We start from the raw sequence: 23,629 nt of genomic DNA on the forward strand, positions 1-23,629 counted from the left end.
GGGACGCCCGGGTGCATTGCACGGGCAGGGGCAGGTCGCAGCCCTCCGCTCGCCTCCGTTGCCCCCGGCACAGCCGGCTCTGGGGAAGGTTTGCCCCGGTGGGGACGGGGGGGACAAGCCCACGCTGGGCCTCCCCTGCCCTCCCTGCCTCAGTTTCCCCAGCCCGCGGCACCGGGGAGCCCTGGGGTGCCGCTGCCCAGCAAGCGGGACGCCCCGGCACGGCACCCCGGCACCCCCAGCACCGGGAGACTGAGCTGAACCGCTTCTGCATCAGACTAGCGCTGGCGCTACGCAGCACGAAGAGATTAAAAAACAATAAAGAGAAAGCGAAACCCTCCGCTATAATTACCAGCCTTTAGCCACCAGCGGAGGCCGGGGAGGGAGGGAAGGAAAAAGGGGAAAAGAGAAATGGAGAAGAAGAAATCCACTAAAATTTTAATAGGAACCACTGCATTTAATTTAACGACACATTTTTTCAATTACCAGAATAATTGTTTTATTCATAAAACGAGTTTCAATAAAGAGGGTAATTTTCCTTTGTTTTTATTATTCATTTGTGTAACATATTCGTGGTGCAGCTCCCTGGCACCGCGACAGCCGCGGCCTCTCCGCCTCGGCAGGGCCGGGGAGGCCGGCACGGCACGGCACGGCACGGCAGGGGTTAACGCCGCCGGTGCTCCCGGCCGGCCACGGCGACGGCACCCACGGGACCGGTGCCCAAGCGGGTCTGCCCCATCCCACCCCACCGCCCCTCCTTTGCGCTGGCCTCACTTTTCCAAGGAGGAATTTTTTCCGCCTTTGCTAAATATAGTGGCGGCACTGGCGGGGCTCCCGGCTCCACGGCCGGAGCCGCTCGGAGGTGCCTCCAGCTCCGCATGGAGGAGCCGCATCCCCTTCCCGGCCGTCCCCAGCCGTCGTTCCCATGGCCGCGCCAGCGCCCCGGGAAAAACCGGCATGGAGACCCGGCGAAGCACGGGACCGTGCCGCTGCGCCAGGGCTTGTGTAAGTCACGTTTTCTGCTTGTTAAATGCCAGCGCGCGGTTGGGAGCATCAATTTTTCATCGGCTCTCGGTAAGGTAATCACGCCGATTAAATGGCGCGCGGCCCCGCGGGGCGCCGAGGGCACGGCCCTGCCGCGGGAACGGGGCCGGGAGCCGGGAGCCGCCGTGGCGGACGGCACGGCCCCGGCCCCACAACCCAGCGCTCGCTGCCGGCCGTCGCCCGCTCGCGGGACCCGGCAGATGCCGGCGGATTAGCAGCGCTCGCCGAGGCTGCCGGGCCCATTAGTATTCCAGAGACGAGGCCGCTTCCCCTTAATGAAAAGCAAACAGGGAATCGCGATGCCGAGCGCTCCCCGTGCTGGGGGAGCCGCGAGTGCCGGCGGAGGGGCCCCGGGGACGGGCGCGCGCCGAGGCGCCTGGAGGAGAAGCCGCCGCTGAGCCCCACCAAACTCGCCGCACGTGTGGCCGCCGAGCCCATCTGCTCCGCAGGCAGGTGGCGGCTCCCGGGGCGCTGGAGCCATGCCAGGCTCCTGCACCCCTATGTCCCCCATGGATTCATCGACTCTCCTGCAGGGATTTGCTGCCGGCTTCAAATTTGGGGGAAAGGGGCAGGGAAAAGCCAAACGGAGACGCAGCCCGCTGACCCCCCCCATCGGCGCTCGGCAGGGACCTGTCCCCAGGTCCGCGCTGGCACCCTGCGCCCTCGGAGCGCTGCCCAGCACGCTCGCCCGCATCGCGCCCGGCCCCCAACCCAAGCCCCCCACCACCGGGTCCGCTCACCCCGCCGGCGCCAGGCACGTCCGCTCGGAGCTGCCCGCGGACGCCCATAAACCGGGACTCGGCTGCCGGGGCACAAGCGAGATTTCGGTGCTCCGTGAAAGCTCCAACGGCCCCAAAGCGCCAGGCAAGGGAGAAGCTCGTGCGTGCAGGAGAGGGCGGCACCCCACGCACCCCGCCGCTCCTCCCCGCAGGGCTCCTCGGGGCGCTTTTTAATGGTTTTTTTCCTTTTTGCTAATAGAAAAGCATATCAGTGCGGATGCGCCCATTAATCCTTGCAACTTACTTTGCTCCCGTCCTTCCCTGCCTTTCCCTCCCCTCCCTTCTCCCCCCGCTGAGACCAAGAGCTTGAAAAAACTCCCTCTGGCTATTAATTAAAAGCAACCTCTCTGCTATCACGAGTGTACTTGCCATAAATTAATAGCGGCCGCCTTAATCAAATCTTATCTCCTCTCCGAGCGCCCGACGTGCGGCGCTCGAGTTGGCATCCCAGCCCGCCCGGCCGCAAAATGCAATTTCCAATGCTCCGGCGGATTTTGCCGCTCTGCCCCGTCCCCTCCTCGCTGCCGGCCGGGATGAGCGCGGAGGAGGCGGCTCCCGAAGGACGGGCTCCGTTCCTCGGCCGTTCACCGCATTCATCCGCAGCCCCCACGGGTGCCGCTGCATCGCGTACAGGGCGCAGCGCCGGCAGCCCGGGGCTCCGGGAGCAGCTGCGGGGACGTCGCCGCAGGGGCCCGGGAAGTCGGCGCCGGAGGAAAGGCCGTCTCTGCGGGAGCAGAGGATCGGCAGCCGAGCCTGGCGCGGGGCCGCAGCCGCCCCGTCCTCGCCAGCACGATGCCATCCCCGGCTCCCCCACATCCCCCTTGGATGTGATTTGGGGTTTCTTACATGCCGTAGGGGAATTGCGGAGCTGCGTTAACTGGATTAGGTGGGAGGCTTTGAGATGGGAACCCGGAGCGGCTGCAAAGCAGAGCAGGGCACCCGCCTGCGCAATGCCGGCCACATTTGCAGGCCGGCTTTTAAACCGATTCCTTCCCTTAAGCCTTTGGAAAGGCGAAGCAGCGGGAGGGCTGGGGGCTCCGCCGCCTCCGCCTCCCCTGCAAAAGTCCTGGATGGCCCTGGCAGGCGGCAGGGCTGTGTCCCCCGCGTCCGGTCCCTGCAGCCGCCCCGATCTGGGCTCCAGGGATGCTCCCACCGCAGCCCCGGCATCTCCCGCGACCTGCACGAGCCGTCGTGCCGGTGCCACAGCCGCTCCATCGCCAGGCGAGCCCCGCCGCAGCGCTCCGCAGCCTCGGCACCGGGGCAGTTTCCCACCCCAAGGGTCCCGCTCCCACCGGGGACAGGTGTCATCCCAGCTTTACAGGGGGGCGGAAGGAAGCGCCAGGGATGCCAAGGACCAGGGTGTCCTGGATGCCCCGAGCGGAGCCGCAGCAGCGAGGTGGGGTGACGCCAGGCGCCGGCGTTTGGGGGACACGGAGGTGCCGGCGGAAGAGGCCGGCTGCCGCGCGTGGGGTCATCACAGGCACCACCGAGACACGGCACGACCGGCGCGAAGGCGGAGGGCGCCTGGCCGGCACTCCGGGATGCTCGGGTGCAGCATCGCAGGAGCGGGCGGATGGACGGACGGACGGACCCCTCCCACCGCGCTGCCAGGCCGGCAGGGCGCCCCACCACCTCTCCCCTCCCTCCTCCCGCATCTGTCTCCAGGCCCATCCTTATTTATTTATTTGCTAATTAGCTGCTGTTTCCATAACAAACGCTCCAGCTTCTCCCGGCCTCCAACAGCCCTGGGGCTGGATTGTTAACTAGGATTTTAATTTGTTAATTAAAAGCAGGATGCCTCGGTAACAAGCTCCTCTTCCGCGGCCGGGATCTCCGAGGGCTCGGCGGCCGGGAGCTCGCGGCCTCGGCAGCCCGGCGGCCGCAGCCGGGGCGGCGCGGGGAGGCGTGAGCTGCACCCAGCGGCGCTTCCGCAAATGCAAGGTGGAGCCGCGCGGTGCGGCGATGCCACCCTCCTTTTGGGGCTTCCCCCCCCCGGGACCCCGTCCCCAAGCTGTTCCCCAGCGCGTGCCCGGGCTGCGGCACGGGGCACCCAGCCAGGGCGGCCCGGGCGCATCCTCGCGCCGGCGCGCGCTGGGGAAGGCCCAAGACGTTGCCGGAGCCAAGGGAGAGACGTCAGCCCTGGCCGGGGAACAGCGTCTCCTTGAGCCCCGCGGCGAGGAACAGAGCGGGGCTGTGTGCGCCCGTCCCTGCCTGCCCTCGCACACCCGCCCCGGCGGCTCCAGCTGGAAAAAATAACATTTCCCCTTGCAGGAAAGCCCGGGCGCAGACACGCACGCCGCACCACCGCGCGCTCCCAGCCTGCGAGCCCCGTGGGGCCGACAAGCGGCGCTTTGTGCTCGGAAGCGCCACGCGGCCCTACGCGCGCCGACCCCGCGCCTGGCCCCCGGCCCGGCCCCAAACGCATCAGCCCAGCACCCGGCCCCAAATGCACAGCCCCAAATGCACGGACCCTGGCGCTTGGCCCCCAGTGCAAGGACCCAAATGCACAGCCCCAAAGGAAGGGATCCCAGCACCCGGCCCCAATGCACGGACCCAAATGCAAGGACCCAAATGCACAGCCCCCAATGCAAGGACCCCAGGACTCAGTCTCGATCCCTGACCCCCCGCCCAGCAGGGCCAAGGCCACCCGCTGGTGGCCCCCCCAGGAGGGCAAGGTCTGTCCCCCCCAGCTGCCGCAGGGCCTCCCGCCCAGGCAGGGCATCCAGCGAGCACCCGGCACACGCTGCCACCGGCAGCGGGACGCTCCCGTCCCCCCGCGTGCCCCCCCCGGTGCCGCAGACGCGTCAGCGTTTCTGACCAGCTCCCGTGTCAGCCTGCATCAGCACAGGGAGCTGCCAGTGCCGGCCACGGCCACCCGTCCCTGCACATCCATCAGCCCCGGCAAGGCTGGGACAGGGGAGAAACACGGGATGAGCCGTGGGGAGGAGGCACTGGGGGGTCTCCGGCCCCACAGGCTCCTGCGCGCGGCGGTGGCTCTGCTGCACGCCGCAGCACGGTGACCGCCGGGGACAGAAACCGCTGGAGAGGCTCAGGCCGGGAGCGGGGCACCGCTGGGATGCCGGCTCCGGCCTCCTGGGAGCAGCGCGGGGATGCACAGGGCAGCCACCGCTGCAGCCTGCCCCTCTCCCTCCCGCCGCGCCGGAGCTCTGCCGCGGAGGCACGGACGTCACGGGATCGATGGCTCCGTCTCCCTGCATCTTCGGGCCCGGGGCCATTTGGCACCGCCTGGTCCTTTGGCCGCGCTCCCCACTCCGGAGCCGAGCTGGCCGGCAGCACCGGGCTGGGCACGGAGGCGCTCCAAAGCCACAGGGGCTCATCCAGGGGGGAGGGAAATGGGAGCGGGGGGGGGGGACACCCGGGGACGCACAGCCGCGGGCGGCCAGCCGGTGCCACCACCTCGCTTAAGGAGCCGCCAGGCTCCGGCTGGAGCTCCTTCCCCAGCAAACCCCTTCCGAGGCCGCAAACACTTCCGACTCCGCGATCAGGCGGCTCCTCCGTATCTGGGTCACTGCTGTGAGTCACGGAGACCCAGAGAGTGACTCAACGCAATTAGGGCTCTGCCGGAGAGGGGCCTGACTGCACGGCTCCTCTCCCCAGGAGCGGCTCTGAACGGCGAGGAGGAGGAGGAGGGAGGGGAGACGCGGATGATCTGCGGATGAGGGGCCGAGCACGCACCCCTGCCCCATCCTGCAGCGGCCCTTCTCCGGCCGCAGCCCGCCCCCCATCCCAAAGGCTCCCCAAACCGGGACCCTCGCGGCGAGTCGCTCCCAGGAGGAGCTTCCCTGCCCTTGCGGCACGGAGACGGTCCCCAGCTCCCGCCACCCATCCCGCCTGCGCCCCGTCCCCCCGCGCCGCCCCTCGCAGACAGACAGCTGCTCCGGGGTTGCAACAAAGCGGCACTTCCCTATTGAGAAATATGATGGGGAAAGAAAAGAAGAAAAAAAAAGGAGAAAGAAACCACAAGAAAAAACCCCGCTCAGCCCTTCCCAGGGCGCTGACGCAACCCAGTCGCCAGCCCCGCGGGATGGAAAACCCTGCGCGAGCTTCCCGTCCCTCCTGCACGCCCGGCACCACAGCCGAGCGGGAGCGAACACGCGTGTCCGAGGGCCCCCGCTCCCCGCCGCGTCCCGGCGGATCCCACTTCCCGAGGGAACGGGCACAGGCGATGCGCGTTTCAGGACAGGCAGGCAGGGATTTACCAGGGCTGCTGCCCAGACTTCCTTTTTCCAGTGTTTTAATTAGCGATTGTGTTGCTCATCTTAAACATAAATAGCTGCAGCATGACTGCAAACACCAGCGAGGCGGTTTTTCCTTGGAAAAAGCCTTTTCCAAGGCTTCCCAGACTCCCTTGCTCACAGAGGAGAGAGGGGAATAATTCACAGTCTGGCGACCCCCCTGCAGCCGTTCGCGAAGGCCCTGAATTTCTGCTGCAGAAAAGCCAGATCTGGTCGTTGCACTTATTTACACACTCGCGGCTCTCCGGGCCAGAGGGGCTTTTGCAGCCAAAGCGGAGAAGCCGGTCCAGCAATTCCAGCAGCAAACCCGGAGCCGCTGCCCAAACTGACGTGAACCTTATGGGGAGAAGCCAAGCGAGCGAGGCTCCACCAGGGCCGCAGGGAACCGGCTCCGGCAGCCCCAGCCGCGCTGCCCCCCCCGCGCGCGGCACAAACCAGCAAGACGGAGAGGAGAGGGAGACGAAGGCGCCCGACACCTTGCTCCCCGCGCGCCCGCCGCTTCGCACGCGGAGGCAGGGCGCTAAACGCTTCCCGACAGCCGGCGAGCAGGGTTCTCCCAGCAGCAGAGCTTGGAATTAAACATCCCCCCCCCCCCCCCACCAACGAGTTGATTTTATTAGTTCGCGAGTGCATCGAGAAACTCATTATCAAAATAAACATCGATCCACTCCACCAAGCGCGGCACCGCACACGCGCGCCTTGGGAGCACCGCGATCCTCCTGGTCCCAGACCGGGATGCGCGGCCCCCTCTGCCCGCGTTGGGCTCCGCGGGCCCAAGGGCGCGTTGTCCGGCCCGGCGGGGTGCTCACCCTTTGGAAACACAGGGCTAATCCCACTCCATCCCCCAGCACAGCCATCAGCTGTTTTCCAGGCATTCGGGAGGCGGGATGCTGCAACCGGAGTGATTACTGCGCCGGGCAAGCCGCCCCAGCCCCCTCCATCCGTCAGGGCTCAGCGCTGCCCTGCGTTCGGCAGGAATGGCCCTTCCCAAAGGCTCGGGATGGCGACGGCGTCCCCGTGCCCAGCGCCAGCCCCAGCCGCATGCCAGACCCCCGCGGCACCCGCTCTCCTCCGCCTTCCCCGGTGCTCCAGCCCGGCCGCGGAGGGGAAGCGCCGCCCTGTCCCGCTGCACCGAGGCAGGCGGCAAGCGTGGGGTCCCGCGCCGCGCGGAGGACGCTGGGGACAGCCACCCGCATGGTGTAAGTGACACCGTAAAACCCCGGCTAACGCCCGGCACTTGGCCCAGACCGAGCCCATTTCTTCTGTCCGATAGCGCCCGCCCGGCCACGCTCAGCAACCGGCACCGCCAGGTCACGGCCCTGGGGAGCACGCGGGGATGTGCTGGGCCGGGATGTCCCCATGGGAAGGGGACAGAGGGGGACGGGTCCCCTGAGCCCGGTAAATCCACCCCAGCCTTGCACACACGGCACCTCGCTGCAACCACCTGCAGGAGACGCAGGCGCTTGAAGACCCGGCAGTAAAAGCCCTTTTCCCCATCCCAGCGAGCCGAGTCCTGTCCCCGCGGCACAGCGCTCGCCCCGGGAAGCGGCGACCGGCACGTCGGGGAGCAGGCGCGCGCGCCGCGATCAATTAAGGGGCTCTAAAAATAGCGATCCGCTTCATCAACCTGCGAGTCTGGAACGAACTGATCCTGCTGATCGCCAGGGAGGGCCGCGCTGCCCGTGCTGGGGACAGCCAGGACGGCCATGGCCTCCCTCCACGTCCACGGCTACCAGCACGAGGGACGCTCGCCGTTGCAAACCGGGGACAGCAGGACCACGCGAGGCGCCCGGCACCGCAGCAGCGCCCGGCTTTGCGGCAGCCCCACACAGACGCGAGCATCCTGCGGAAACCCCCCGCCGGGGATTGCGCCCCGGTGAGCGGATCCACGTCCCTGCTCCTTGCGCCTGGCGGGCCGCCCAGCCGGCATCGCTGGCCACGGGAGCCAGCAGGGCTCAAGGTTAGCGAAGGAGGACTTGCAGGTTGTCGTCTCACCCAGCGGCGTATAAAGCAATTAGCTCTCGCAGCTAAAATTAGCTCAGTGGTTTCTCGCTGCTAATGGTCAAAGCCATCAGGACTTTCCTAGAGCGGGGCCACGGCAGCGCCGCGCGAGGGCGGGCGGTGATTTATGAGAACCGGCAGAGCCCCATGGAGTCAGGACACCCGGGCGCCCATTCCCACCCGCTGCCCAGCACCCGCACCAGCCTCCTCCACCTCCCCCGGTGCCTCAGTTTCCCCCCGAGCAGAGCTGGCAGGGCAGCGGGAGAGCTGCTGGCAGGCGCAGGACAGCCGGCCGGCAGCTGTAGCGCTCCGAGGCGGGTGACAGCAGCGACAGCCGCGTGCGGCCGGCGGCTGCGGCACGGGAAGCCGCTGGCTCAGGGCGGGTCGGAGCCGCCGCAGCCCGGCCTTGGCATTCCTGGAATTGCCACCGCGCCGTCCCCGCTCCCGGCCGGGATGCCCAGCTGCTGGCACGTGGCAGCAGCTGGCCCCGATGCCCATGGCCATCCCTGGCGCGTGGTGGCCTCTGGCCAGGAGGTGACAGCGATCTGCAGCAGGGAGGTGACAACACCGACCAGGCAGCAGCTGCCAGCCAGCGTCCCCGGGGCACGAGGCCAGGGAGCCTCGCCGTGCCCAAAGCCTCCGCTCCCGGGGGCACCGAGGGCAGGGACGCGAGCGAGCCCCCGCCAGACACAGAGCGGGGAGACAAAGGGGGCCGGGGGACCAGCTGCAGCCCAGGAATGTCCCCTGCCCTCGGCCCCGTTCCCAGGGATCAGGTTACCCAGTTCCCAGGCAACCCGAGCCCGGCGCGGCTTTCCAGGCGCAGGCATTCCTGCGCCCCGCGGGGCTGGGGGCAAAGGGAGGGGGCCGGAAAGGGGGAGGCCGGCTTTCTCCTCGCGCAGACAGGTGGTCTGTGTCAGCCTCAAAGAGAAAGAGAGGCCGGGAGGAATGCAAAAGCATCGCTCGGAGCAAGGAGGGGGGATGCAAAAGCATCGCTCGGAGCAAGGAGGGGGGGGATGCAAAAGCATCGCTCGGAGCAAGGAGGGGGGGGATGCAAAAGCATCGCTCGGAGCAAGGAGGGGGGATGCAAAAGCATCGCTCGGAGCAAGGGGGGGATCAGAGCACTCCCCTCCCCACCCATCCCGCCTGCCACAGGTCCGGAGGGCAGCGCAGCCAACAGCTGCTTCCCAGCCCCTCCAAAGGCTGCGACATTGCTGGCCTGAGCCAAGCCTGCTCCCCGGACCTCCGGGAGGGCCCATGCCCACCCCGTGGGGCAGCTGGAGTCCAGGGCAGCACCCGTGCATCCCACATGGCTCATGTGCCTGGCCTCCCGCCGGTGCTCGGAGGCACCGGGATGCCAGGCAGCATCGGCACAGCTGATGGAGCCGCTTCCGGCAGGTTCCTGCCCTTGCAGCAGGGAGAAGGTGCCACAAATGTGCCCAGGACCCGCTTGCAGAGTGCTCTGGGCAAGTGAAGGGACAGGAGGGTCACCGCAGAGAGGAGGCACCTGGTGACACCAGGAGGACCTGGCTTTGCCACCCACCGCGTCTCCGGTCCCCAGGGAGCAGCCCCAGCCCCGTGCCCTCCCCATCAGCTCCACGCAACGCTTCTTCACAGGGGCAGGACATCACCTCCCCCCATCCCAATCCCTCCTGCTCTGGGGAGCTCCCAGAACATCCCGGATATCTCCCATGCCCCGAGCCGGCCTGGCCCCACAACGGTGCCTTATCCCCGCGGGTGAAGGCACATTGGAAAGCCGGGGTCCAGCGCAGCCGTGCGGCAGAGCCGATGCCTCTGCCAGGACCCCGCACAGCCCCGGGGAGCACACGGAGGCGTGGGGAGAGCAGGGGGCTCCGATCGCCCTTCGTTAGCGCAATCACACGGGGACTGACAGCAGCCTATTTATTACTGTCCCAGCACTGACCATTTTTCACCCAGTGACATGCAACAGGCTAACGAGCTCGAGGGACGTAACGAGGCCCCGGGACCCTCGCCGAGCCTGCGGCGAGGACGCCCACCACTCGCCCGCGGCTGAGCACCCAGAGGGTTTTGCTCCCGCGTGGCCCCGCTCGCCCCAGCCTGCTCCACTGCTGCGAGACACCAACGCGCCCAGCAGCCGCTGCTTGTGCGGGGCCTGCAGCAACCTGGGCCGTGCCTGGAGCATCGGGGCTCGGCACCCGGAGCGGGCTGGGAAGGACGGCCGCTCCGCTCCCACGCGCCAGGCCAGGACAGGATGGAGCCGTCCCGCGGGTGTGAGCGACCCCCTTGGGCTTCAGACGGCCCCCAGGCAAGAGCCCCTGGGGTCTCCTGCTGAGCAGCCCCCGCACCGCGCACAGCCCCCTTCCCAGCGGATCAGAGCACCGGCCTCCCAGCTCCGGCTGCAGGCTCTGCTGTTGGGTCGGAGGCACCGGGAACAAGGATGAGGTTTGTAGAGATCCACAAACAGACGCAGGGTCACCGCTCGTCACAGCCGCCCCTGCCTGCATCCCGTGAGCCTTCCCCCCTTTCTCCCTCCCGGTTCAGTTATCAGCATTTTCCCAGGATCACAAGCAACCTGCATCTGCCTCCCTCCCTGCTCAGCTCCTTCATTTGCTCCCGCTGAGCAAAAATGCCACCACAGCCTAATCCCCGTCATTAAGGGACGAGCAGCACTCGACTGCCATCGTGGCCAGCGCCGTAGCCCCGGGGATCGCGGGGCAGGAGGAGCTCGGCCGGGGCGGCCGGACCGGACACCTCCCGCTAACCCAGGCGGCCAGCGCGTGCCGACAGGCACCAGTGGCTCCGGCCCCGGGGCGGCCAGGCAGAGAAGACGGCTATGAACCCGCAGCTGCCCTCCCTCACCCTGGGGTGGCTGCTCCCAGCCCGCAGGCACCACGGGACGCCCCAGAGCACCCGCACCCCGAGCCCCCGGGGAGCTGCGCTTCCCACCACTGGGGACACGCTGGGACCGGCCGGAGCGAGGGGTCGCGGCGCCGTCCCCGGTCCAGCCCACGTGCCGCGATGCCGGCTGCCCTGGAGCAGACCGCATCCCCCTTATGGTTATCAGGTCATCAAAATTTCATCGCTGAGCCTGGCCGCTAATGGCTTCCAAAGAAGCATCAAATTTTAATCTTCCCTTCCTTTCCCTAAAAGCCACTTTCCTTCCTGAGCTGCAGCTTTGCACGAGGCCCCCAGCTAACGTGCCAGACAAGCCCCTGGCGAGGAGACACCTGGCCCGGCGGTCCCTGCCCCGGAGGGACTGGCAGCCGGCACCGAAGGGGGTGCCCGGGCGCTCGGTTTGAGGGAAGTCACGACGAAAACCCCGTGCCCACGCTCACACGGGGAAGGGGGGTCTGGGAGGACCGGGCAGAGCGCGGCGTCCCCAGCCCCGAGGGCAGCCTGCCTGCAAACTGCTGCCAGCCCCGGCTCGTCGGGAGCGAGCACCCGGCAGCCTCGGGGAGGCTCTCGCGGGCAAAGGCACCGTCACGCAAGCCCCGAGAGCTGCCTGCTCCGGCTGGCACGCACCCAAGCCCGGCACCAGCGGCACATCCACCGCGTCAGCCCCGGGCAGGGGCTCGTCCCCCTCCAGCCTGGGGACATGGGTGGCTCTGCCCTGCGCATGCAGACATGCCCAGGGACCACGCACAGGTGCCAGAAGGTGCCATCACCCCCGCTCCAGCCCCTCATAAACCTCTTTGGCCAGGGCTGCCCATCTCGGTCCCCCGCCTCAAATCCCATCTGGAACCTTAAGCCTCCCAAATCCCTCCTGGGACTGGCCGCGGCCTCACTGATCCCATTAGCGGCGCTGTGCCGGCACCGGGGCTCCCCGGGCTGCACCCGCAGTGGGAAACCACGTCCCCGGGGCTTGCAAAACCTGCAAAGGGATCCCAGCTCCTTGCCCAAAGCACCGCGGGGAGGACGGAGCCTGGGCACCCCAGGATGCTGGGTCTCCCCGCTCCAGCTCTCGGGGACTGCTTAGCATCTCGCTAATCGGCCAAGGGCGCCTTTGCTCGGGGCGAGCTGGCCCCGCGGTGCCCCTGCTTGCCCAGGTGGGCTCCAGCGTCACGGCCGGGGCGATGGGCGCACTGCGACACTGCTGCCGGCCCGGGCGGCGGTGACTGATTAGCCTTCCGCCAAGCGCCGCCTTCAGCTCCAGGTAATTAGCACGAGGCCCCTAATCAATAAGTTATTTTTTGCCATGGGTAATTAATAATTACACAGCACAGCCAGGCTGTAATTAAGCTTCCATCCCATCTCTCCCCGGCCTCGTGGGGCCTTTGTTTTTAGCAGCGGCGGGTATCAAAACGTTGAATTCTCCTTGGCCGGGAGCCCTCGCACCCCGGCTGGGAAGGTCTCGCTCGATTCCCTTCCTCCTCCCCCGCTCCTTTCTCTCCCTATTGATCCCGCTCGCTCCGGCTGCCTCGGTCAATAGCGCCCGCACAAAAGCGCGCTGCCCGCATCACCGTGGGCCGCCGCTCGCCGTGGGCCCAGGAGCCTCCGCGGTGGCCCCAAGGGCAATGCGATGCAGCCGCCCGCGGTGCCGCCCCGCTGCTCTCCCCCTGCCCGGCGCAGAGCGTCCGAGCCAGCGGCTGAAGCCGGGGGTCACATCCACAGGGTCCCCGTCTCCTTCGCCCCATCGCACCGCAAAGACCATCGTCACCACCCGGCGCACATCAGCCCTTATCCGCTACTGCCGGGCCAAGGAGGTGACCCTGTTAATTGGTCCCTGGGGCCTTTCCAGAGCCCGGGACGGGCCACCCTCGGGCAGGGTTAGCAAGGCACGCGCCAGGCCCCGGCGTTGCGCCCGAGGCCGGTCCCGCAGGGGCAGTGCGGCCGCAGGGACCGGCTCGTCGCGCTCGCCTGCCACGCAGCGCCGGGCTGGGGCACGCCGCCGGGCACGCAGCGCAGCCGAGCAATGTCACGCTGCCTGCAAGGAGAACACACATGCAACGTGCTGCAGGGAGCTGAAGCTGGAAAGCTCTGCTCACGTAGCAGGGGAGAGGAAGGGAAGAAGCAAAACCCCTTCCTCTTGCCTCGAGAGGAGGCTGAAGCACAGACAACCCCACATCTCCCACCCCACAGGGAGGCCCCGGAGCTCCAAAAACAAATGGAAGGAGAGTCCATCGCACCAGGAGATGGTCCCGGAGCCGGGGAACAAACGGACCGCGGGGGACCTGCGAGACAGAGACGCCAGCCAGGAGGAGAGGAACTCAGCAAGGGAGTGAATCAATCAAAGAGACCTTCACAGCTCCCCACACAGGGCCTGCCCGGATAATATACTGCCGCTTTAGATGTTATGTTCTGAACTTAATTACTGAGAAATTATAGCAGTGCTGGGGGAGGCTCGGGGGGAGCAGGAAGACGGGAGCGCACAGGGACTTCTGGCTCCACTTGCTGCCACAAACAAGGGCAAGAAATGTCGCGGGCAAGGGCCCCCAGCTGCACCCCGCTGGGCCCCCGGTTTTGAAGCCTCCATGTGCTCAGTCCAAGCAGCAGGGACGGAGGCGCCTGTGCTGCAGCCCTGCCAGCCGAGGAGCCTCCTCCGCATCCCCGCCAGGAGCCTCGCTGCCGGGGAGGGACAGGACGCCAGGGCCCTCCCCGTGCCCCCGAACCCCGGCTGCACCCCGGAGGGCCACAAACTATTTCGACATCCCTCTCGCGTAATGGAGCCGCTGAAAACAGCCTGTGCGGTGCCAGAGCCCCGGAGGCGACGAGCAGACAGGGGCTCGCCCTGCTCGGCGGTACTGCCTGGCCCCAAGGTCCCGCTGGGTGCGCAGGGAGCCCCAGGCACCCACGGGGGCACCGGGCAGCAGCCTCCCCCCCCAGCCCCAGGCTCCTGCCCTGCCTGACCAGCAGGCTGGGGCAGACAGAACCGAGACCAAGGCGAGAATCGCTTCCCAGGAGCTGCCTAAACTTGCGCCCCAGATCCTGCGGTGCAAGGGGAGAGGGTTCCCCCCCCGGGGGGAAAACAGGCGCCTTTGTCCCCACCCTAAGCTCCGGGGCCGCCTCGGTCCGCACCCCCGGCTGGCACCCAAACTTCCCCGGCCGGGGTGGGTCGGAGCCCCCCCCCCCCCGGAGCGCCTATCTCGGGGGTGGAGGGGAAGCACCGCGGCGGCGGGGGGAGCAGAGCCGGGACCCTCCCGCATTCCCCCCACTTCCAGCGGCAAAGGCAATGTCACAGCTGGCGGCTGAGGAAGCCGCAGAGCCAGCGCGGGGGAGCGCGCTGCCCCCCGGCCGGGGCCCCCGTCGCACCCCCTTACCTTGGGCGCCGGCTCCCGGGGGGCCGGGCAGGGCGAGCACCGCGAAGCACAGCAGCCCCCAGCTGCCCAGCCGGGCCATGGCCGCGGGGACGGGCGGGGGCAACTTCCCCGACTTTGTAATCCGGGCGGCTGCGGCGCCAGTCCTCGCTGCTCTCCGCCGGCCACCGGGGCGTCTTCCGGGCGCAGGGACCCCCCCGGCGGCAGCGCTGCTCGGGGGGAGGCGAAGACGGGAGAAAAAGGCTCTCGGCGGGGCGGGGAGGTCTCCGGGCAGCTCCCCACCGCGCGCAACTTCCCGGGGGCGTGCGGAGCCGGGACCCCCAAATCCGGAGCGGGGCCGGCAGCCGGGCCCCTCCCCAAGCGCTGCGCCCCCGGTCAGGGAGGGGGGTGGGAGCCGCGGGTCTGCGCCCCCCCCGGCCCTTTCTGCCCGGCCGGGTATCATGAGGGCCGGGCCCCCGGCGCCGAGCGCCCCGCGGCCGCGGAAAAGTTTGGGGTCCGGGCGCGGGGGGAGGCAGGCGGCGCCTCCCCAGGGCTCAGCTCCCGCCCGGAGACATCCCCGGCTCGGCGGCTCCGGGGAGCGGCGGGTCTCTTCCCCCGCTCCCTCCCGCGGAGGCCGGTGGAAAGTGCGGCGGCGGCGCGGGCCGGCGCGGGGTCCCGCTCGGAGCCGGCGGCGGCGCGCGGCGGGCGGGCTGGCGGCGCCGCGCCGTCCCCTCTCGGCGCTCCGGCCGGCTGCCTGCTCCTCCTGCGCGGCGCGGCGACGGAGTGAGCCGCGGCGGCGGGGCTCGGCGGAGCCGGGGGCAGCCCGAGCCGGGGAGGCGGGGAGACGGCGCGGCTCGGAGCGCTACCCAGCGGCCGCGGCCGGGCGCGCACGGAGCCGCGGGCGGAGCGGGAAGCCCCCCCGGGGGCCGCAGCTGCTCCCGGCTGCAGAAGCAGCAGGTCTCCCCTCTCCAAGCGCCCGGAAGCTCCCCACGGTGCTCTCAGCTCCTCCACCGCCACCCAGAGCATCAGCCCGTGGTCCCCATTCCACAGGAAGGGGACACTGTCCCCGAGGTTGCTCAAAAGCCAGGGGAAGGTTTGCCTGGGGAGTAAGCCAGACCTCCCCTCACTCCTCCGGGGCCATGTAGTCCCAGAGGAAAGATTAAAAATCCATCACAGTGATTAATTGTTGCAGGCCAGCCATGCATGATTAACCAGCATAACTCCCTGCCACAAGATTGTCAAAGCAAACAGACCATTCAAGAACAGCTCTAGTCTCAGAGATGAGTTAACAGCACCTCCCAGACAACATATGATGTCTTCAGATCCGATCCTGCAATCACTCAAGCCCAGACCCCCTACCAGGACCAGGCCTTGACTGCAGATCCTTCAAAGATGACTGTGCTTTACGTCAGTACAGTGCCTTGCATTTGGTGGGGGAGAGCAGTTCAGTCAGGGCTGTTCAGTCAGCACATTGACACCCAAGGACCTACACCATCTGCACAGAAGGAAACATCCACCCCGCCTGCTGATCAGCCTCCTGAGCACACACAGTGTCTTTCAGACAAGGGACCTACAAGGAGCAGGGCAAAAGCATGAGCAGATTATTCTGAAGCCAGGCCCAGTTCCAGAGGAAATCTGAGTCAAATCACGGCAGGGACAGAGGAAGCACTCACACAGAGGTCAATACAACTGTGTGCACTGGTGCCTGGGCACCAGTGTATTTCCACTGCATTATATGCACTCACATGCAAATCATGCACTGTGCACAGGGGGACAATACCTGTGTGCATGTTATGTATTTGGAGAGCTACTGCCAAATTTCCCATCGACCTCTTGAAGCCAGACTGAACAATAACCCAGCACTCGCCCACCCCAGCATTAATCAGCTCCGTGGCTGGCATTCTCAGCCAAGCTGACAGGGATCGATGTGCTGGGGGGAGGCTGCAATCCTGGCTCACCCCTCAGGGAGGTGTTTCCTAGTACTGGCTGGAACAAGCAAGGAGAAAGACTGCCCCGGCCAGTGGTGAGCTCAGACCCCTGTGGTGGGCTTAGACCCCAGCCTTGCAGCACTAACACACACACCTTGTTCTACAGCACGGAACAGCAGCAATAATGCTCAGCACGTTCCCAAGCCCCCACGGGATCGGGGCTTTGTTCCATAAAGAATAGGAACTCCTGTCTCCTGGGCCATAAATTCAGTGCCTGCAGGGATTTATGGTTATTACAATTAATCTTGCCAAGGTGTAAGCCATTTATTACCTACTTGTACAGGTACCCGTTTCCCCACGGTCGTCTGGGCAGATTGGACAAGCTTTGATTTCAGAGCAAACACTCCCACCCCAGAGAGCACATTTTCCCTCCCAGCCCTGACAGCATGGCCCTGCCTGCTCTGTATCAGCCTGGAGAGCCCAGATGGATACCTGCTACAAGCTCTCCTCTGCCTAAGTCTATCCAGCTGGGAGCAAACTCCAGCTTACTACTCCATAGTTGTTTTCAGGGGAGGTTGGAGAAGCTGAGAGCTGCCCTGTACAGTGTTGTTCTGGAATTTGTACTCCCCAGGGATCAGAGGGCACCAGGCTCTTGTGGCACCCATGCCCCCACTTGCCCTGGGACCCTAAACACGTGCCAGGCAGTGCCCACAGAGGAGGGCAGGGGCTGAGGCCAGCCCCAGCTGGCACACACTCCTGCTGCCAGGCCACCCCTGCCCCGTGCAGGGCCATCCCTGTGCTTCATCTTACATGAGCTTTGGCCTGATCCTCCAGCAACATGACATGACCCAGCAAGGATCCCACCTCCTAAGCTACAATTTTGGGCAGTGTCAGTTGTAATTACCCTGGGAATTATGATGTGATGTGCACACAGTCCAGCTGTGAGCCCTGTTGCATGACTTTTGCCTGTCAAAGACTATCTTGGAAGTGGTGAAAGTGCACAGGTCTCCAAGTGCAAATCAGGAGTTTGCATTTTAATTTAGGCTTTTAGCTTCCCTCTAGAAGTCCCCTTCCAAGTCCCAGAGCAGGGGGCTCTGGCCTCCAACAGAAGCACATCCCTCTGGCTCCTGCTTCAGGCCCCTCCTAATGACAGGTTACCCTTGTGCGGCCCACAGTGCTGGCCCAGCAGGCAACAAAAGGCCGCCTTGGGCCTTTTTGTAGATTTGAAAGCTGTTATTTTGCCTCTCACTTGAAGAGGGCGCATCAAAGTCAAACCCGAAATACGTTGCTGGGCTTGAATTAAAAATTCTCCAAAACCAAGGCAAGCTCCAAAAAAAGATCAAGGCTTTATCTGAAATGTAGAAGTCTTTGCTCAGATGTCAGGCACTTCAGAGACGAGGAGTCAGCACTATTCAGAGCTCCAAGACAATGGCCAGGAGCTTCCTCAGTCACCCTCAGCACCCCTTGCTGGCCTTGGAGGAGGCAGCCACATCTCAGCAGCATCGCTATTCCCTAAGCAAGATGTTACCCAGCATACCACCACATCGCAGGCACCAACACACCTGTGGGAGAACATGCTACATGTCCCCCACACACCGTGCCATGCCCCCTCTGAGCACCCTGCTCCAGGAAGACGCTGGAAAGCAGTGACAGTGCAGAGAAGTGCAGGAAAGAGCCAAAGGCTGGAAGCGCTGCCTGTAAGCGAGAGGCTCCAGGAGCCCCATCCTTCTCCTGTCAGAGAAGAGGAAGCAGACTCAGCCAGGTGATCAGCACTAACACGAGGAAGAAAAATTAGATAATGGAGGCTCCGCAGTCTTGCAGACAGAGGTATAACAAGCTCCCACGGGCAGAAACCAAAGCCAGACATATCCAGGCTAGCAATAAGGCACATGTTTCTAACAGTGAGAATAATTTACTAAGACACTGCAGGCTGCAGTGAGGCTCCCCAATATCGGGGATTTTTAAAATTAAGACTGTAAGGGTTTCTTAAGTTTCTCCAGAAGCATCTGCTCTCCTGGAGGGGTTAATTTAAGGTAGTGCTATAGATCAGTGAGACTATTCATTGCTCATCAATTCCTTGCTTTAAAATGAGACCTAAGACAGGCCCCTTCTCCCCAGGGCAGTGCCCTGCATCCCAGGGGCAAGACACCTCCATGCCTGAGCTCCAGGCCATGCACACGGTTACTTGGCCCCCAGGCAGGGCCACATGCAGGCAGATGCTTCATTTTCAGCAGGACTGAAGCCACCTCCTATTGCCTTGTGTTGAAGGGCAGCAAACAGGGCTCCACGCTGCCCTCAGATGCTGTGCAAGGGGCCTCCAAATCAGCTCAGAAGAGAAACATGTCTTAAATATTTGATGTCTTCAAAAATTAGAGAGAAGGAATAGCAGCAGGAACAAGCCCTGTCCTTCCTATCAGCACTGCTCTTCCCAGCTGAGAGCTCTCCCAGCATCAGCTGCTCCAAGCATCTCAGTCCAATTAAGACCTTCCTTCAAGCCCAAAGCAAGACTGATCTGCAAGTCCCTGCTGTCAGGGCAGGAGAGCTCAGGGGCTCCCTTTCCCTGTCAGTCAAGGCCCAGTGGTGGCAGAGGTCAGGGGACCCAGCACAGGGTCAGAGGAGGCACGGGCAGGAGAGAAGAGAAAGCTGGTCGAGAGCAGAGCACCAGCATCTCCCAGGCAATAGAGACAGCAGAGTCCCATTTCTGACCAGGATCCAGCTCTGCTGTTGGAGAGAAGCCGTTCGGCAACAAGCCAAGAGCTGCCAGAAGCTTCCCACGGCCACAACAGAACAAGGAGATCTGCCCATGGTTCCTCCCAGCCGCCACTCCTCTGCCCAGGGCAGGCAGCATTCCCATTCCCATGCCTAGCCAGGACATGCTAACAGCAATCAGTCCCCCTCCTCGCCTCCTGCAAGATGCATTTCTACCTCTCCAGGAGAGTGACCTTGTGCTTGTCCAGCTTGGTAGCAGGTCAGCACATCCCTACTCCACCTTCATGCCCATCATCCCTGCTGTTGGTCAGACAGGTCCAAGTCAGGAACAACCTGCTGGGGCAGAGGGGGTCCTGGGCCAGCCCTGCCCCAGACCCCATCACTGGGGCCTGGAGAGCTCCCAGCCACAGCAGTGGCACCACTGACATCTCCCCAGCAGCAACACTTGCAGCTTCTGCCAGGTCCATGCAAGGGAAACATGTCCATGACCCTGCCCTGGCGCTCAGACAGGCTGCGCTGAGCCCCAGGTGCCTCCCAGGCAATGCCGTCAGTGCAGGAACAGCCCCAGTCCAGTGGGTTCACACCTCCCCACAGGACACATGGACCTCCAGGTGCTGCTTGTCACCCCAAGGCCCCAGAGACAGAGCTGCCCCATCCCCACTGATCCAGCCCCCCCATTCCCCTCCGGATGAGGGCTCCAGAGCAGGGCGCACACAGGTGCAGCCGGGGATTCCCAAAGCCACTGCTGCATTAAAGCTTTCTTCTGCTCCAAACCATCTCTAAATAAACACGCCAAGAGGCTGCACACCTTCCCCTTGGCTGGCAGCCTGCTCAGCAAGCAGATGTGCGAGGAGGCATCAGACCCAGCAGCCATCCTCCACCCAGGGAAGCTGGTGAGAACAGGAGCCTTTGCTCCAGCACAGCAGCTTTACCAGCCTTCCCGCAGCACAGGGCTGGCTCTGCGAAGGATCACAGGGCAGCGCAGCAAGAGCTGCCTGTGCCAGCACGGGGAGAGAGCCCGAGGGGCTCCGGGGAGCTGGAGGCCAGCGTGAGCTCTCCCCAAAGAGCTGTTGTGCTGGGGTCCCTTCTCCCACCCCGTCCCCCACAGGGGAAGCAGGACCCCAGGTGCCACTGCAGGCAAGACCATCTGGGGAGAGGTCCTCATGGCGGGGCAAAGTGCCATCACTGCTGCTGCTCCAGACCCCACAGCCCTTCTCCAATTAGGGGCTTGCAGTCGCAAATCCTTTTCTGGAACATCTCAGAGGCAGCAGCTACCAGACAGCAGAGGCGTTTCTAAATATGCCCTTGTTAATGCAAACAACCCAAAGCCACAGAGAAGAGACTACAAGCCCCACAGCCTCTTCCCTGTTATTAGCGTAAAAGCACCCTGCGCGCAGGCTCCACAGAGCTGGCATGGGCTCCTCCAGATCCCAGAGTCACTGCTGGAAGGAAGCAAGGACTTGGACAAGCCAACCTCTCTTCCACTACCCTGAGAAAGCAGGGTTTTGCTTACTCTACCAGTTGGAAAGAGCCCAGAGGGACTCCCAGACTTGGCTCCACTTCGCCGGGGCAGAATAAAGGTGCAACTGTGGGTTAGCAGCAGCACGTTCCGCCTTGGCTTCGTGCCCTCACTCCAAGACCACCAGGGCAGAAACACCCCGCTCAGCGACGCCGGCCCCAGGCCCTTGCCAGAAGTTCAGACCTCAAGGCTGATTTAAAAATCAGGAGATTAAAAATTCAAGCTAAAGCACTGGCTCATTTTAACATGATTCCTTAACATTTAAAGGCCACTTTCCTGCGCATTTCTCGATAACAGTGGCTGGGGACCAGACTGGTTTGTTAGGAACCAGATCCAAGACTCTCACTTAATTACACGCTTCCAAAAGTCGCTGTTTTAAAGGAACCCACTGCTAAATACCAGCCCGCAGGCAGCCCAGCGAGCCAGCCAGGAACAGCCCCGGAGCCAGACAGAGCTCTGCACCCTTCAGGCAGGGCATTTGCAATAAGCATCTCCAAAACCCCGGGTCCATGCACACCCTAGCATTTGATGCTCAGAGAAGGGGCTTTTTAGCAGGGCATTCCAGGTCCAAGAAGCAAAAGGATTCACTTAAGAGGACACCAGCTCACTCTTTAGGGACAAATAGCAAAGCTACTTTCTGTAGCACCTCTACCGGACCTTTGTTATTACCAAGCCACGCTGAAATGCATACACATGTACGTATTTCACCCAGCAGCCACGGATGCTGCTCGCTCCCCATAGCTCAGGGCGCCTGGGAACAGCCCCACTGCCAAGCTACAGAGACAGTCACAGAAGTGGCAAAAGCAGAAAAGCAGCAGAGCCAAAACCCTCTTGCCGGTCTCCATGGGGCACTGGCACACAGCTCATGCCCACGGGAAGGTCCAGTCCCCTCCTGCTCCTGCCCCTTCCCAGCTGCCTCCAGCACCTCCCATCCCCTCCACGTGCTCCCGGCCAAGTTGGTGTTTTGCAGCCTCCAAGCACTGCAGCAGCTCAGAGCTCACCATCATCATCCTCCCTCTGGCACTGCTGGATCAGAACTAGGAGGGGGCGTATGAACCAGCAGACTTATATACACCTGCGTGCTAACCCCCTCCAGGTGCGTTTAGGGAGCTGCTGCACCCACCTCCCCCCTGCCCCCGGCTTGCAGGAGGAAAGGGGGGAGCCGGCACCCCATCCCCACCCCCGGGAGGGGTCCCAGGCCATAGCGAGGGACAAGGGCCTTGCCGGGGGCTGCCAGCCTGCACGCAGGGCCGTCCCGGCGTGCAGGATCAGGCCCCTCCGCCTGCAGCCAGGGCAGGGACCGGGGGCTCCTGCGGCCGGCTGCAGCACGAGTCGGCCCCGGATTTGCTGTAATTAGAGACAGACACCCCCGGCGTGTCCCGCTGCTCCCCACGGCCGTCGGGAGAGCGGCGGGCGGGGGGTGATGCCACGCATCCATGCACAGTTTTGGCAGGCATTAGAGCTCACCCGTGAGTCCCTGCCCCGGGCGCTGCTGCTGGCACGTGGGGCCGGGGCGGCCGCACGGCGCCGTGTGGGGCTCTCCAGCATCCCGCAGCCGGCTTCCCAGCACCGGGGGCTTCAGGTGCCGTGCTGATTTCCAGCATGACAAGATTAGCTGGTAAATAATGGATACTAATAGTAGAAATAGTAAATAATGTATTTACAGGCTTGCATAAAGAATAACAGCGAGCAGAGGCTGCGCGGGCCCGCGCCGACACCGGGCAGAGCCAGCTGCCGAGCCGGTGACGGGGACGGGGTGCGAGCAGGGATGTGGAGGGGACGCCCGGCTCTGCGGGGCACCCGGAGCCTCTCCCCACCAAACACCGGCCGCTCGCCCGCCCTGCCTGTGTTCCTGCAAAGCCCCAAAGGCGTTTTCGGGAGATGCAATTACCAGCTCCTCTGTCAATCCCGTTAGCAGCAGCAAAACCTCCAAGTGAATTACTCCGTGCATGCAGGCAAAAAAATCTGGCTGGACTGGGGAAACCTGGGTACGGGGTCCCTCCCCAGCCCCCAAACTGCCCCAGGCTTGGGGGGTTGCGGCTGGGGCTCTGCACCCAGCTGGGGCTCTGGGTGGAGGCTGTGCCCGGCGCGGGCCGGGGAAGGCGCCCGCGGCAGGAGGCAGCACCGGGAGCCCGTGCACCGGAGCGTCACACCGGAGCATCCTCCTCCCTCCGTGCCCGGGGAGGAGCGCCTGGTCTCCGTGCTGCCCGGGCCAGCAGAGCAGCGCAAGGTTTCCCTCCCCGTTTAGCCACATGCAGCCCGTCGTGAACAGCAGGCACCCTGGTCTCTGATCCGTCGGCACATCCTTCCCACTGCAAATGTCCTCAGAAAACCCTCATGAAAGACAAGCGGAGAGACTGGACTTCGGGGTCCAGCTCCCAGCTCAGCTGCTATGGCAAAGCATGACTTCGGGGAGCACCCTCGGGGCTCGTGCCTCAGTTTCCCCATGCACCCAGGCTGCTCAGCTGGGGCGGTGTGCGGCTCTGCACGGGGCAGAATCCCAGAGCCGCCCAGGTGCCGAGCGCCCGGCGCGCCGCGAGCGAGCCAGGACCGGAGCGGGATCGCACCGAGTCCTCCGCACACAGCTTGCGCAGCCCGTGCCAGCACTGCGAGCGAGGCGGGGGGAGAGATCCGTCTTCCTGACTGCGAGATAAAACGGCTACATTTCAGATAATTCCAGATAGTAAATTTTTTGAGTCCCTATAAGCTAAAATCAATATTGGCACAACTGTGCGTCATTAAAAACTAAATGAACATGACAAAGCCAAACTGCTGCCTATTAAACAAATGAGTTTTCTATCCACACAGGCACAGCGGGTTATTAAATTCTTTATTACAGGAGCATTGCTTTTTATAAAAGGGGGGGCGGGGGGGAATGCGTCTCGCTGCGAGGTGCTGGAGCCGGTGCGTGTCTGACCTTCCCGCAGCACCAGGGGACGCGCGTCGCCGGACCCGGCCTGCCGCCCCAAGCCTGATCCCAATCCCGGCGGGGGCCACAGGCAAGGGACCCTCCGGCGAGGCCCTGCAGCTGCTCCAGGCGGAAATGCCAGCGACTCGCTTTGCAGAAAGCCCAGGTTTCCCATGGAAGGGGGGACACCTGCTTGGGGCTGCCCGTGGGAAGGGGGCACCATCCACCCCGCAGCTCCAGGGCAGCCAGTCTGAGGCACTCGGCATGCGCCAGGGT

General features: G+C 64.6%; 1 protein-coding gene across 1 annotated transcript in view; it reads right to left on the minus strand.

Moving 5' to 3' along the window:
• SDK2 (sidekick cell adhesion molecule 2) overlaps positions 1-14,921 on the minus strand; it is a 49,313-nt gene extending 34,392 nt beyond the window's left edge. Inside the window, exon 1 of the mRNA XM_067308308.1 lies at positions 14,314-14,921. Within this exon, the coding sequence (XP_067164409.1) occupies positions 14,314-14,752 (439 nt within the window). The 5' untranslated portion in view covers positions 14,753-14,921. The remainder of the gene's footprint in view (positions 1-14,313) is intronic.
• Positions 14,922-23,629: the final 8,708 nt, after the last annotated feature.

Source organism: Apteryx mantelli, chromosome 19, assembly GCF_036417845.1.
Source record: "Apteryx mantelli isolate bAptMan1 chromosome 19, bAptMan1.hap1, whole genome shotgun sequence".
NCBI lineage: Eukaryota > Metazoa > Chordata > Aves > Apterygiformes > Apterygidae > Apteryx > Apteryx mantelli.